The sequence below is a fragment of the Athene noctua genome, chromosome 4, assembly GCF_965140245.1.
Source record: "Athene noctua chromosome 4, bAthNoc1.hap1.1, whole genome shotgun sequence".
NCBI lineage: Eukaryota > Metazoa > Chordata > Aves > Strigiformes > Strigidae > Athene > Athene noctua.
In genome coordinates, this window is record NC_134040.1 from 35733115 (window position 1) to 35749224 (window position 16110).

At 41.2% G+C, this 16110-nt stretch overlaps 1 protein-coding gene across 2 annotated transcripts; it reads right to left on the minus strand.

The window, feature by feature from the left end:
- Nucleotides 1-602: 602 nt before the first annotated feature.
- On the minus strand, nucleotides 603-15873 carry MMAA (metabolism of cobalamin associated A). Of its 2 annotated transcripts, none has more exons than XM_074904995.1 (7): nucleotides 15749-15873; nucleotides 8727-9200; nucleotides 7561-7683; nucleotides 6008-6178; nucleotides 5613-5698; nucleotides 4872-5021; nucleotides 603-3354 (listed from the first exon to the last, which is right to left on the minus strand). In XM_074904995.1, the coding sequence occupies exons 2-7, from the start codon at nucleotides 9145-9147 to the stop codon at nucleotides 3067-3069; spliced, it is 1239 nt and encodes a 412-aa protein (XP_074761096.1). In that variant the 5' UTR covers nucleotides 9148-9200; nucleotides 15749-15873; the 3' UTR covers nucleotides 603-3066. The 2 variants fall into 2 exon arrangements, with proteins under 2 accessions (XP_074761096.1, XP_074761095.1); XM_074904994.1 differs by lacking the exon at nucleotides 15749-15873 and adding an exon at nucleotides 9768-10090.
- Between the last annotated feature and the right edge of the window lie 237 nt (nucleotides 15874-16110).

The window sequence follows — 16110 nt, forward strand, 5'->3', positions numbered from 1 at the left end:
ATGAGAGCAACTTAACAATTCTAGAAACTAAGAATATGTCAGCATCCTACTCAACAGATTTGTTTACTAACTTTTTCAGAAGCCTGTTTACTTGAACGACAATGTTTTCATGCATTTTAACCAACTTAATCCCACAGAGCTAGAAATGATGAGCTGGAAATGCTCCTCCCTGTCTTGGGAAATACTGAATTGTTTATCAAATTGCAGCCTGCCAGCTAAAGCTATGAAGCCCTTTGGAAGATAATGCATTTCCCCAGCCTGTGAGGACATAATCAAATATACACAATTAATTGAACAGCAGGTGACTCCAAAACATGCCACAGCAAAATTTTACAAGCTATAAAACAATTTGATTCTCACATGTGAGGCTAAGTTCATCGTTTGCACAGTACAGCTTTTCAATTTGGTAAGGGAATCGCTGAAAAACAAAGCAGGTACCCTTATCTATCATGCCATTTCTAGAGACCCTTTTCAGCATAAGGGTATTTCTCTGCCTACTGAAGCATGAGGCACAAATGAACACACAAAGGCACAACCTAATTTTCATTTAATGTTTTACTTTAAGAGAAAAATACAGTTGAATGAAAAGTAGAACTTGCTTAAACCATTGTACTGTCTTCTGCTAAGAGTTCATTAGTAAACTAATGATACTTTAAAAGAAACAACAAAATGAGAAAATAACAATAGCCCATGGCTTGAGCCATGGTCTTCGACCAGAAAACAAACACTGAAGTAGCAAAATGTATTCTGCCTGAGAAGCCATCATTTAAACAAAGCTGCAGGTTCTATTTTATTTACTTGACAGCTCACATATAACACACAAGGAAAACAGCAGTCCCTGACAAAAGAAAAAGTAATGACAATAATAAGGGTTTGGTCTAACAGATAAGCACAAATGAGGTCACCTCAAAAACTGTCACCAGAAAAAAATGGACTATCAAAAAGTTGAGAACTCACCAGTTAAAATGCTGCTGCTCTCATTAATTCATTTTCCACCTGACTGTCATTGCTTCTACTAGGCACCATAAAAATACAGTTAATATTTAAAGCTGAAAGAATAGAAGACATTGCTTTTGGTTTGGGGCACTTTTTGTCATATTCAATAGAGACTGTTTAAATAGAAAAGAAACTGTAAGCGCTACATTTTTTTTCACAAGAACTCACCACGGTCATAACAAAGTCACTGTGCTTCTGCCACCCCCTACATTCCTTCAGCTACATCTACACAACTGATTGCAGCAATCCCAGATTACTCATTTGGGATGCAAAGTTTAAGAAACAGGAATAAGAGGGTCAGAACACTAAAATTCTGACAATTTATGTGGTGGAAACCACTAATACCAGCTACACTGGTACAGAATTTCTTAAAGAAATGCCCTGACTGTACTTCCCACAAACCACCATGATGCTGTTTGTTAGTATTTAATTGCTTTTCATTACAAAGTATTTTTACTTTGCCTTGTAGCTTGCTTTTTACTTTCTGGTCATAGTTCATATTGTTATGAACTATAAATATAAGTAAAAATACATGAACAATTATACAGGCACCATCATACAATGGGAAGAAAAACTGAAACGCATTGAGGATTTCTTCTGTATCATTTTATTTGTGCCACTTTGACAAACCAAAGGAAACAAAATCCTCAGCATTTTCTTCCAACAATCATTCATCTTTTCTGATAGTTGCCAAATTATACCTATGCAGGAACCAAAATTCTGAAGCACAGAGGTCTAGTAAGAAAAAGGAGAGGAGAGGAAGAGGGAGATTACTCTGGGGGGAAAAAATGAAGGAAAAAAGAACGATGATCTAAGTAAACCAATTCATTGCTACCCTGGAATTGTCTCAAAAATTCAGACTTGGGTTGCCAGAACAAAAAAAACACTGTGTGTAACACCTACTTCTTAGGAAGCCAAACAGGTGAAACTGAGCTAAAATAAAAATTAACACCACGCCTTTTATGTATGTGTCCAGAAAATTATACTATAAAAATCACTTCCAAGGTGATTTAAAGTCTATTCATGTAAGCAACAATAGACTCACAAAATCTCCTATTTTACTGGTTTCCTGTCAGGTCTCCAAAAAATCCGTATTTTTCCACTTTACCCATATTTAGTAGGTACCAGATGAGCTCTGCTTTCTGGATCACGGCCCTGGAAAATGTTTTCTCTGGATTTGATCTTGAGGGAAATGTAAAAAAAAAAAAAGTACTTTTGGTTGTAAGCAGGCATGTCTTCTTCAAAAGAGGGAAAAAACCCCAAACCCAACCAAGAATTTTATTTGAACCTAAAAAACTTAAGTCAGATCATAAAACTTCAAACTATTATTACTAGAGATCAATTATTCCAGTATAAAGACATTTGCTATTAAACCATCATGGGTGACACTTGTTCCATTTGATGCCTGCATTTAAAAAAAAGTCTAACTAAAATTTGCTTTTGTATTAAAACATCTATTCAGAAACTGGGATGGTAAAAATTCCCTTCTCCTAGTGTATAATAACTAACTGTAGCATCCAACGAGGAACTGACCACTGTATTCTATTTATATGCATACAATTTATTTAAAACTAAGGCTGTGGTCAGGTGGTGTCAGGGGTTCCAATGTTCCTGCTGTCACTCAAGGTGAGGGAAGAAAAAGCAATCCAAACTGGCAACAGCCGATGCTGTTTTAGAAAGGCAAACTGCAGCATAACTGCTCAAAGATGGTCCCGTAACTGGAATAAAACTCTGCACCACCACAAATTTCTCTCTCCCACCCTCCCCAAACCAGGCACATTTTGACACAGGCACATATTTTTGATCACCAGATGTATGGCATGTACAAATAGAAGACTGGGGAAAAAAGTATATTTATAATATAGTCTGTAGTGATCTCTGATTGAATGTTTGGAATTGTCATAATTTTTGCATACACAGAATCCTACAGCATTTTTGTGCAGGGTACTGGATAGGTATTCTATTAATGTCTGCCATAGTAAAACATTTGAATCCACACACAGCATAGAAAAACTGTATTTAATGTTCATGTTTATGTAAATCACTTAAGAACAGAGTAGAACATAATGATTAGAGACCATCTTTGAAAGCTTTCAGTAGGAGGTCAGCTGCCAGCCCAGGAGACAAGACACCACTAAGAACTTTTTCTTCTAGAAGTGGAATCTTATCCTTGACTGCCAAGTGACTCCGGAAATGTTCCAACATATTTTCCTGGATGAGATTCCACATCCACACTTTCTGCTGTTTCCGTCGTTTGGCAATCAACTCGCCACTTGTGAGCATGAGGTCTCGAAATTCTGTCATTTTATCCCACATATTGGAGATACCCTCTCCAGTTTTGGCAGAGATGCGCATTACCTGTTGGATTCAGAAGAATTCTTAAAGCCATGTAACTACTGGGTTTGAGGGTTCAATTACTCCATTGGATAGATTGCATGAAAATGAAGAAATGTGTAAGGCAAGCTTACTTGAATACACTTCAATATACTTCAGGCTCTAAGCAGTTTTGTGCTGCTTTTAAAAAAAAAAAAAAAAAAATCTCAAAATTCAGATTCTACCAACCATAAGCAGACCCTGAGATCGACAGTATTTAGATAAATACACCTTGTCCAACTGTTTGCGTGGTGAGTGAGAATCATTTCCAGTGAGTCCTTTAGCTAAAAGGTAGCATTGCTGTTTTACTTAAATGTAGCGTTAATTACATATTCTGGTAGATATACTCTGGTAGCTACTCTTCTGCACCTAAAATATTCCAGAAAGGAGGTATTTGGAATATTTTTGGCATTTGCTTTCCAGACTAGGAATTCATTTTGCCAAAAATATTTCAGACATCCAACATTATCTTTTAAGTGGAGCAGTTTCGGTTTTTGTAAAAAAAGTCTCTCTCTCTCCCCAGTCTAGTGGATAGGATACAGCCCATACACCGCAATATTTTCTTCCAGTTGTCAGGCACTGTCACCACTGAGAGAGAGACAGATTTCTCATAACCTGTTTAATTCACTGGTCTCAAACAGTTCTTTTGGGTCACGATTATCAGATGTGACCTCTCCTCAGATCTAGAAAAAAAAAAAATACAAAGTGACGGCTAAGCCTCAAGCAGCCCAGCCGATTTAAACTTAATTCAATGGGTCAATGTTAATACCAGGGTAGAACAAACCTCCTTTATATATACATGCATATAAATAAAGGGAGTGAAAGTGTGTGTGTTGCTTATTTTATATACACATATTAAAATTAGTACTGAATGTTTTCCTTAATAATTTACCATAATCTTTTATTAGATGGGATACTGCATTAAAACTTAAGGCCCACAGGATGAGAATTCCAATAATCTAGACACTTCATACACAAGTAGATGAGCTTCTTGCCCAAGAACTTTTATTATGTCAGAAAAAAAAAGGCAATAAAGGAAACACATGAACAAGTGAAAGAACAAAGATATTCATGGGCTTCAAAGTTATAAAAGAGGGAGAAATAGCTTATGGGACATTTTAAGATACGTGTAGTTTACAAAAAGCAAGACAAGTTTGTACCACTCCTGATGTTCGTAAGGGGTCTGCCAGTGCTGAGACTATAGCTCAGGACAGGAATCGTGGGGAACAGGACTGGCTTTGCACAGCATTTCATGTGGCACACCCTGAGATCCAAGGTGAAACAGCCACAACCAACTCTCTAGCACAGTGTGAAACTAAACAACAGAACCAAAATTTTTATAAAAGAGTCCAGGGAGACTAGTAGAGCTAGATGAAACGGTAACAAGCCTAACTCATTCAGCATTTTTTCTGGGGGAAAAGAAAAAACAAACAAAACCAAACCACACCCAACACCCCTCCCCCCCACCCCCCCTCCACCAAACCGTAGAGAAGTACACAAACCTTCGGTCTCCAAACCTTTGAACGTTTGCGAAGCAGCTTCATAGCACTAACATACTCGGCTTGTATTCTCCGTGCAGGCACAACTAAATCACCATCAGCTTTATTTATAGCAACTAGATCTGCCATCTCAATTATACCCCGTTTGATACCCTGGAGGGAACATGGAGAGAAATCATGAATATCCAGGAGGACTGTGACATGCTGATCTATCACAAAAAGTGGGTCAAAAATGCTTTGTTCGTTTCTAGGGGCTCTTATTGACTTTTCTGCGTGTGCATGTGCTAGTCATGCAAGAGTAGTACCAACACCTCTGTCATTACTAGTTATGACCCCACTTTGACACAAGAACACTAAATCTGGATATCAGTTCACATAATAACCTATTTCATGTGGAGAGACTTCAGTTTAATCAAAACATGTCCAAGTTTGCAAACATTTTTATATTGATTTCTGTTTTCCTATAATACAAAGCCACTCCCCCAAATCATACATAACTAGTAAATAGTCCAAAGTAAGTCAAGGGTATCAAAATATTACACCCTCATACTTCCAAAATCAGGGGGTGGGAAATATCAGATCCTAACTGTGCAATAAATTGACAGCACTGAAAAGGACTTCAATAATAGCAGTATCATTTAAAAAACACTATCCACATGGGCTTTCTGCACAGACACTACGTCCTTGATTTAAGTTTCTCTTTCTAGTCCTGGGTAATGCTTAATAAGAGAAACCGAAAAATACCTGTAATTCATCTCCACCTGCAGGTGGTAGCAGTAGTATAAACATATCAACCATATCAGCCACAGCAAATTCTGACTGTCCCACACCTAAAATATTAAATCCAAAGTTCAACATTTACTGCAAACTTTCAGTCACATTGATGACGGTGATTATGACAGATCCCAGTACTGCACCACAAACAAATCCCACCAACAAACAACAGGAAACACAACAGGTTTTCCCCAAACAGTGTTTTCACAAACCATAAGTAGAAAATTGACAGAATGGGCATTCATTTTCAACCAGTGACCATGTATGAAAGCACAAGCAAACTCAAGGATGAAAGTACACAGTTAGTAACACACCTTATTTAGGTATCAGGAGAGGGTAATTAAAATAAAACCCTAAGCACACACCTACTGTTTCCACAAGAACAACATTGTAGCCGCCTCCTTCACACAGCAGAATGGCTTCATTTGTGGTCCTTGTTACACCTCCCAGTGTCCCTCTGGTTGGAGATGGTCTGATGTACGCGTTCATGTCTCTTGACAACTCAGTCATCCGTGTTTTATCACCCAGCAGAGAACCTTAAACATTTAATGTTAAATTATTTCAAAAGGGCTAAACAGCCAAGCTTCCTCTCCTCCCCAATAAACAAGTGAAAAACGACCGATCTCTTGGACAAAGTCAGTCAAATAAGAATATCCTGATAACAGTTGCTCCAGACTTTGCTGAGGACTAGGAAGTTACTGCCTAGTTCTTCTGCCTGTCCAAAGCTGGAAAGGCCTGATAAGCAGACCCTACTGCTAACAAATACGAAAAAATTGTTCTAGGTCAGAATGAATTCTACAATTCCAATATACAGCAGGCCACACAATTAAATCTTTGCTGTTTCTGTCCCAAAGGGACAAATCTCTGGCTTATGCTTCTGGTATGTCTTGATGGTGGATTTTCTGGTTTGTTTTTAAGAAAGTTGACACACATCCCTGCCTTACTTCTACATTTTAAATGGGATTCAGTGAGATCTACACGCGTGATGCGCATTCCAAAAGAGAAGAGATGCTCAATTCTTTTACCTGGTGCAGTCTTGCTGTCATAGTTTGCTATTCTATTGATGCATCTTGAATATACGCATTCAAGAATATAGTCTGTCTTAGCACCAGGTCATTGCAATACTGATTTTTTTCTTTTTTTTTCTTTTTAAGTAGTTACATGTTGCAGCATCTTCTCTAACAGTGTGGAAGCCAGAAGAAGGAATGATGTTCCCTGGCAGCTGCCCATTTGAAAAAAGATCAAAACCAAGGTTCTATTATTTATGCCAGAGATACCATTAATCATTAATTCCCCTACAATTTTGATGTGAGAGTGACAGAAAACAGCCACACAACTTTGAAGAAATTCAAATTTAGAGGAAAAAAAAAAAAAATCATGCTACAACTCAAGACAAATGGTTAATGATACTGCATCAGGAGACCCTGAAACCAGTATAGCCAAGTCCAAAAATTCCTAGTGAGAAGAACTAACACATGTTCTAAAATCCAACCTGATCTATATTTTTGGATTGCAGCATCCTCTAAATAGTTTTAAATTAGCATATGCTTCCTGCCCAGTGATCACCATTACCACTGTTGAAATTTAAGCAGAAATGAATGGCCTTCTACTCCTTCATTCACAGGGAAATAAACAAACAACTAAAACTAGAGAGAGAAAACCACAGCTATCTAAAGTTTCAGACAAAAAATTGTATGGCAAAATCAGAACACTGGAAAAGAGGAAATCTGCCAAAATTAAGACACTGATATGTATTTCCCAATTTCATATCACATAAGTTTATTTTTTCCTTAAGACAACATTTATTTTTAATGTTTTACTTTTATAGGCCCCAAATTTTCCTCCATTTGGCCCAAAGAGATACTCCTATAGTTGAAAAGGTATTAGAAACCTGACTCAAACTTCAATTCACACTCACCACCACTTGTACTAGAGGACGGGTCTACAGCCAACACAGACACTTTGTATTTTCTTTCTGTAAGCATTTTCCCAAAGCATTCTATGAAAGTTGATTTCCCAGCACCGGGAGGACCAGACAACCCTAAATAAGCATATTAGGAAGAAAAAAACCCCTTTTGTTAATCAAATAAATAATACATTGCGTGAATACCATCAACATCTAAGACAATAACGATTCATACTTTAACACAAGATCACAACAAAGGCAAAGGAAAGCTATGCCACAGCTGATACATGCAACTAAGCAGATCTAATTGACCTGAAATACTCAACCTTGGTTTACCCAACACAGCAACACTCGCTTCACCACCCCTTATACCACCCATACCAACAAAACGTTGGGTTTATTCAGACCCATTTCCTCCCATCCAAATAAATTTATTTATACTGACTTATTCTTCAGAGCTTTAAAAATGTCATATTCTCAATCTGGACTTTTCAGATTTACTATTTATAAAGTAAACACTCTAAAAGCAAAAGCTTTTACCTTGAAGAGCTGTTATTTTTTAAAAAATGAGGCAATTTACTTCCAAATCAAGGCACACAAAATAAGATTAGCACCAAACATTTCTTATTCCCATGCCCAAGTTCTTGCTCTAACTATGTTTGTAAGAGAGATGACAGCTTTAGTAGTCCATTTCTTTCCAAGGGAAAAACAGTTTCCAGGAGAACCAGATTCAAGTCTCCTCAGAGGAAAAGTAGGCTGCTTTAAAGTAAGGCCATAAAACAGGAAAGCACGTGGCTTTCCTTTTGTAGACTGAAGAAGAGATTCAGGAAGTATTCAAGAAAAGACCTTCTTCAGGAAAAGATCAGGTCTGCTTAAGATAGCAGCTGCATCAATCAATCTGCAAACTACCTAACATTTCCACTTAAACTATTTATTAAAAAGACCCAAATAACACCCCCCTGAGGAGCAACAATAACTTCTAGAGCTTTTGCAAACGCATTTTCCAGCTCAAGCTGAAGTTCTACTGGACAAAAGAAGCAGACTAGATTGGTTACAAACCACAAGAAACCAATGAACCAAGAGTACAGACCATGATGCTTAAAGAACAATAGCGATAATGAAAGACGAGAACTGTAATTCCATCAAAGCAACTACTGGACAGACATAAAAGGACTAACCCACTCTAAAGGCAAGTGGTTTTCCTTGATTTAACTTTTCTTGTTCCCTGTGGTAGGATAATACCTTCTGAAGGAGAAACTGTGCTACTTTCTTCTTTCTACTCTGAGTTGATTCTACAAGTGTAATGGCTTCTGCTAAACAGGCTCTATGACCCTGGATTAGTCCATTGTAAAGTTTGTCTACAAGTCTTTGTTCTCTGTCAGAAAGTCCCTCTATTTGCTGGTCAGGGGCCACTTGTTGGCACAGCTCTCTCCTCAAAACATTTGATGACCTCATCCATTTTATATGATTGAGGTGCGCTGGCGTAAGAGATTCAACACGCAGGAAGTCTGCTCTGGAAGCAAAGTCGAAGTTTGTGAAGTAAGTTCTTCTAGAGAAATAACAATGAGGGAATCTCAGCAGCAAAGAGGGGATCTTCATCTTGTTTGGGATGAAATAACCGAGGTATCAGTTCACTTCTGTTTGCAGACACCCTAAAAAGAAAGAAAAATATTTTTACTTCCTTCAAAGTACCTGTAAGGACTCAAATGAAACCTACATATGCAGGTGATCATCAGCTTTTCTTTTATCCGTAACTACTGTTTTAAACAAAAAAAGATAGTTCCCTCTTCCCATTAGAAAAACAAAATAAAAGGAAGCTTCAATAGTATAGTATGTTTTTATTATTATACTTAATAGATGAACATATCATTTTGTATAAGTAAACAAATAAATATAAAGCATTTTCAAATAAGACAGCTTCTAAGGGCACGCACAGTGCCCTAAAAACCCACGAACAGACATGAAATCACTGTATATTCTACTTTCACGGCCGCAGGGCTTTTTAAAACAATTATTCAGCAGGAGCTTTTTACACGTTATTTCCAGAAGGCGAAAAAAAAACAAACCAAAACCAAACCCAAACAAGCCCCAAACCCCCAAACGGTCTAGACACGAGCACATTTAGAAATAAAGTCAAGGAGCTGAAACCTCCCAGAGGACGGACACAAAGTGCAGTCCCGGGCACAACCCCCACGCTTGGCGGGCCTCCTCCTACCCACCTCAGCGCCGCTGGAAGCCTGAAAACCCGACCCAGGCGGAGCTGCTCCGAGGGCCCGTCAGGCCGCTTTCCCTCACAAAAGCCGCCACCGCTTTCTGACGCCTTTGAGGCGAGGGGAGAGGCTCGCCCCAGCCGCCAGGACGCGCTGCCAGCGGGACAGCGCGGCCCCCCACACCGCCGCCGCGGGCCGGGGAGGCTGCACACTCGCCCCGTCACCAGGCCGCCGGACGGTCCCAGCCCCGCACCCGCTCCACCATCTCCTAGGCCCGGGGCCGACGCTGGGGGTACGGGGTAGCGCCTCGCGCGGACCAGCCGCCACCTCGCCCCGCCACCTCCCGGCGGAAGTGACATCAGCACGCCGCGCCGGAACCCGCCCAGCCACGGGGCGAAGGGCCCGCCCCTCCAAAAACCGGCGCCCGCGCAGCACCGCGCATGCGCCGGCCAGCCCCCGCCAGCGGCGGCCCTGAGGCGGCGGGAAACGGGCCCTCGGCAGCGGCGGCCCGGGGGCTGCGGGAGGGGAGGGGGGACGGCAGCTGCCCGAGAGCCTCCCGCACCTTGGTGCCAGCAGGAGCGTCTCCTTCACACTCCGTGCCTCCCGTGATCCGCCCTTGGGCGGAATCGGGGTCACCCCCAGACTAACCGCGCACCCGCGTGAGGGCAGCGTGGGGCTGGGGTCGTACTAAGGCAGAATTTCCGCAGCTGGCCGCCGTGAGCTGCGCCACAAGAGAGGGACGCTCGCCCCACGCTGCAGGGGGAGACCAGGCCAAACGTCCACCACCCCGCAGGTCCTCGTGCATGAAACCGCATTGAAACCTCAGCCTAGGCTCAGGAAGTGACTCTAAACCCTCATCTCTCATCCTGAGGATCTCCTAACTAGCGAACTCAGTCAGTGCAAAAACAAGCTTTCTCTAAAGGAATGTTAAAAGATGAATTACACTAAAAACACAACAGTGGCAACCAAATCTCTTTTCAAGTTCCCTCTTGAGATACACTCAAGGCTCGGTTCTAGTTATTCCCCGAGTACACAAACTTCCACGTTGGTGTAGTAAGTTTCTTTGCCTTCTTGTTAAGGAAAAATGTTACAAATGATCATTTCACTCCTGGCCTGAAGTCTTAAAAATGGCCACCTTGAATTTGTGCATGACAATTTACGAGTCCCTGATTTCATTTCACATAAAGGGAGAACAAATGTTTAAATTCCCCCCAACATGTTTATTAAATCATATTTCTTTTCGGTCTTCCTTTTGCCAAGTTAAAGACGATTTTTAAAATTTCCTCTCATGCAAGGGTGGCTGTGGGTTTATTGTTATTATTTAGTCATTTTAGCATCCCTTTCCTGCATCTCTTCTTTGTTAAAGTACATGCATTTACATGCATTTATTTCCAACAAACAGAAACACACAGAGGCCCCTGGCTGAGCTGTTACTAGTACCTCAGAATGATACCAGCACTTTTCTAGAATGCGTTAGACTTGTTCACAATCCTATCAGATTGGCAGTGCAACTGATGTACTGTATAAAATAACAAAAGTTTTGTTCTTAACTGCTGAATGCACGATTTAATCTCATTCCTATTATTCCGGTCCACAAGATTATCATACACAGAGAACTGAATAATCCATTCTTCAGAGTTCAGAAAACATGCAATTTTGTGTCCATATCAGCATGTGATGAAACCACAGCAGAAAGGGACATGAAATCCCATTTCCAAATAGCCTCGTGTAGTCTTTTTGTTTAAGCTCGTCTTTATTCAGAGCTATCATGTATTGCTATCTCTTCCTCAAACAAGATGTCTAAGGCTCTGTTTCAAGTGCTGTCCTTAAACCAAGGTAGCACATCCCCATTATTAAAATAATAACAGTGACAACAACAAAAAAGCCATTCTGCTATAGTTTCATCACAGATCACTGATTCTGCTTTTTTTTTTCCACTTTGTGTGCTTTCATTTTGAATACTTCTGCCATTGACCTTGTTGCAAGAACTAGATGAATGGGTACACAAAATTGCACGTTTTGTCAATGCTGAAGAGTAGAGTGGATTGTTCAGTTCTCTATGATAATCGTGTGGACCGGAATAATAGGAATGAGATTAAATCGTGCATTCAGCAGTTAAGAACAAAACTTCTGCTATTTTATACAGTTCATCAGTTGCACTGCCAATCTGATATGACCATGAACAAGCATTATGTGTTTTAGAATAGTCTTCTGTTTTCAAGACCTTGCACACTGATGAAGTGTGGAAATCCAAATTGTTCAAGTCATTGCTTCTTTTTCCCCCTTTCCCCTCAACTCCATCATTCAACAAGTCTGCTTTTCTCCAGAGACTATAGTCCCTGAAGGTCAGATATGACAGGAAGACTTCCTGTCACATTGTCAGTTATATACACCCCTTCTTTCAATATTCTAGAACAGAGATTACACAGGTGTCTCAGAACTGTGCACTCTTCAACCATCTCTGATTTTATGTTACTCTAACCTCATCCAAAATTGGCAAAATACTTCCTTGGAAGTTGAACCGTATCTAGACTCTCCTTAATCTACACTCTATCCTATTATACAGTGCTCTTCTGTTTCACCTATAGTCTTTTAAAGTATGTGACCAAACATGAAGTTTTTGATCTTTATTGCACAGAGCTCAGTTTTGGTCAGACTCACTGCTTTTATGCTTTGTGATCTCCAACATATGGAGTTCTCTTGGGTCATGTGTTCCTTTACCCAGTCATTATTAATTCATTTAACATCCTAGCTGAGTTATTCAGGAGGGTACTTCAGTAGATTTCCACATCAACCTCTTTGTTTCTCTTTTGAATTTTCCTTTTTTTTTTTTTTTTTTGGGGGGGGGGGGGGGTGTGCTTGTGAGGGGTTTTATTAATTTCAAATTTAATTTCAATCTTCCTCTTTAGGTTCTCTCTGCTTCTATTTCCCAAGGGTGCCAGAAAAATAAAAATGTGCATCCCATAGTTATTCCATCACAGTCGGCAAACTTGTCTGATATTTAAGGAAAATGATCTGGTTTAACCTCCTTAATCTACCCCAGATGTTAAAGAAAACAGAACTGTTGGTTACTCATGAAATGGCAGCCTTCCTTCTGAGCCAATATTAAATCAAACATCCTGTAAAGCGTTATAAGTATTGTGCTATGAAGTAAGGGTGTGGGGAGGCACAAATCTACAGAAAAAATGTGCAACTGAATCCCAATCATTGTCAGATAATAGAAGAGGAGCCTTCTGTACAGTAGAAACAATATTACCATTAGTATCTTTGCCAAATTCCACCATGCAAATTTACATTCCATCTAACTGGCTTCCCCTTGCAGTTTTAGTTGGATTCATTTGTCCTTCCTTTCTCTGGCAGAACTCCGATTTCCCTGCTCTGTTCACCTCCTCTTTAAGAAGTCCCGAAGTAATCTTTGTGCACGCTATTATCACAGCAATATTTAATATGTTCAAAGATGTAGCTATAAGCAATGTGCTGCAAAGGCAAATACAAAACTATCAAACTCTATGATGTAAATTAAATTACAACAGGACAAATAATTGATGACATTAAATAAGCAGCATCAGCTTGAAACTCACCAACTTTTCCCTGAACATATAAAGACATACCTCTGCTAGGAACTCTGTTGGTCCCCCATTCTGGATGTTACAAGGTCTGGCATGGCTACATTCACTACTGGATATGGTTACAGAATTATGAAATTCCCATCACTTACAAGAAGAAATTATGATTTCTTATAGATGAGATTTTATTTCATCATCTCTTTCTCCCCCTGTGAGGATGGGAAGGGTGTTTAAGAAGGATCTGCCATGCTCTCAAGATTCCTTTCTCTACTATGCCTTACTGCAAAGTGAATTTCTCATTCAGGAATACAAATTAAATGGCAATCCCTACACTTACTACTCACATTGAACTTGCAGTGTAGCACCTGGTTGTCTTCACTCTCTTCCTCCAACGTTTCTGCATTCTGCATGTAACAGTCTGCTCACTTGCAAATGCATGGTCTTGGTTAGTATGACTGCAACTAGATTAGTGGTTTTATTGCTATTACAAGCAGTCCATGAAAAAAACCCAAGATGTTCACAGAATCCCAGAATCATCTAGGTTGGAAAAGACCTTGAAGATCCTCCAGTCCAACCATGAACCTCACCCTGACTGTTCCCAACTCCACCAGATCCGTCAGCGCTGGGTCAACCTGACTCTTCAACCCCTCCAGGGATGGGGACTCCCCCCCTGCCCTGGGCAGCCCATTCCAACGCCCAACAACCCCTTCTGCAAATAAATACTTCCTCAGAGCCAGTCTAATGGTGCAACTTGAGGCTGTTACCTCTTGTCCTATCACTTGTTACTTGGCTCAAGAGACCCATCCCCAGCTCTCTGCAACGTCCTTTCAGGGAGCTGTAGAGGGCCAGGAGGTCTCCCCTCAGCCTCCTCTTCTCCAGACTAAACCCCCCCAGTTCCCTCAGCCGCTCCCCGTACGACCTGTGCTCCAGACCCTGCACCAGCATCATTGCCCTTCTCTGGACACGCTCAAGTCATTCAACGGCCTTTTTGGGGTGAGGCGCCCAAAACTGAACACAGGAATCGAAGTGCGGCCTCACCAGTGCCGAGTACAGGGGTAAGATCCCTTCCCTGTCCCTGCTGGCCACGCTATTGCTGACACAAGCCAGGATGCCATTGGCCTTCTTGGCCCCCTGGGCACACTGCTGGCTCCTGTTCAGCCGGCTGTCAATCATCCCCCCAGGTCCCTCTCTGACTGGCAGCTCTCCAGCCACTCCTCCCCAAGCCTGTAGCGCTGCTGGGGGTTGTTGTGGCCCAAGGGCAGCCCCCGGCATTTGGCCTTATTGAAACTCCTCCAGTTGGGCTCAGCCCATGGCTCCAGCCTGTCCAGGTCTCTCTGCAGAGCCTCCCTACCCTCGAGCAGATCAACACTCCCACCCAACTGGGTGTCATCTGCAAACTGACTGAGGGTGCACTCAATCCCCTCATCTAGATCATCAATAAAGATGTTAAACTTTGTGGCCCCGAAACCGAGCCCTGGGGGACACCACTCGTGACTGGCCGCCAACTGGATTTAACTCCATTCATCACAACTCTTTGGGCCCAGCCATCCAGCCAGTTTTTTACCCAGTGAAGCATGTGCCCATCGTTCCTTAAACTACAGTAGAAATTTTGGCTGACATAATAGAGATTGAAGTTCAGCATCCAAAATCCATAAGGGTCCATTCTGCAAACACTACCTACCTGTCCCCGTGCCCCCATGATCCAGCATCACAGTGCTTCCCCTTTTGTGGCTATGAACCAACCCACTCCTCCCAGCTGACAGGAGAAACGAGAGGTCTTCTCCATTGCAACCTGCAACAGCTGACTGGAGTTACAAACAAGTGTCAGTCTGTGGTGAGGGTTAAATCCTACCTGTCTATCAGGTTTACCCAAGTTACAGAATAACTACAGTCCCTACCACAGTACAAACTGAAAATATAGTGGCGACTGAATGACCATTTGTCCTTTATTTCAGAGGACACCCCTCAATTCATTTCAGTTTTCACACAAGCAGAGATGACTGAACCAATCTCCTCTTTGCAGCGTGATGCTAAGCAAGGTAACTACTAATTACAGCCTTATTTTCTGTAAAGGGCACTAGCCTTTTAAGAACAGTTTTAGACAAAATATTCCTTTACTCAGTCAAAATATTCCTTCTGCCCCATCTTACAGTTGGACACCTGAAATAAAAATAATAGGAAGCATATTCACAGCTGAAAGTTTGCCCATTTAAATGCAACATGAGCCCAGGCCTCAGGTTTTGCATTTGTGACTCAGGCAAGGAAACATCATGAAAGCAGCAAGTCTCCCCAAAGGCTCATTAACAGCTACATAAACAGGTGCTTGCTGCATCAGGGCATTTGGGCATTCAAAGGTTTTACTACAAAGGCCAGGACAGAGCAGCAAGTCAACTCCCTGGCTAGGTCTGGAGACAAAAGCCTTACCACAGCTTCCAGGGTTCAGCAACCTACAAAGAGGGGACGACTTCAGCAGCTGAGCAGATTCACTGTACTCGTGCTGGTGAGGAGCCATAAGGTGGTCAGAGCTGTTAGAGCTGTCTGAGAACCTGGAAAAAGAAATTTGTTCTTTTGAGATTTGACTGAGACCTACAAGAGAACATCTGAGGAAAGAAGAGGAAAAATTCATCTTGAAGAACTATGGTTTGTATTTGTGCAACATTTTTATAAACAAGGGAGTTGAAGTTTCTTCACAAAACCTTACATCAGTGACTTCAACATTTTCTTGTAGGTATGAACTGAGCTATTAGTGAGAAATGACATCAACCATTACAGGAAAGTTTTCTACT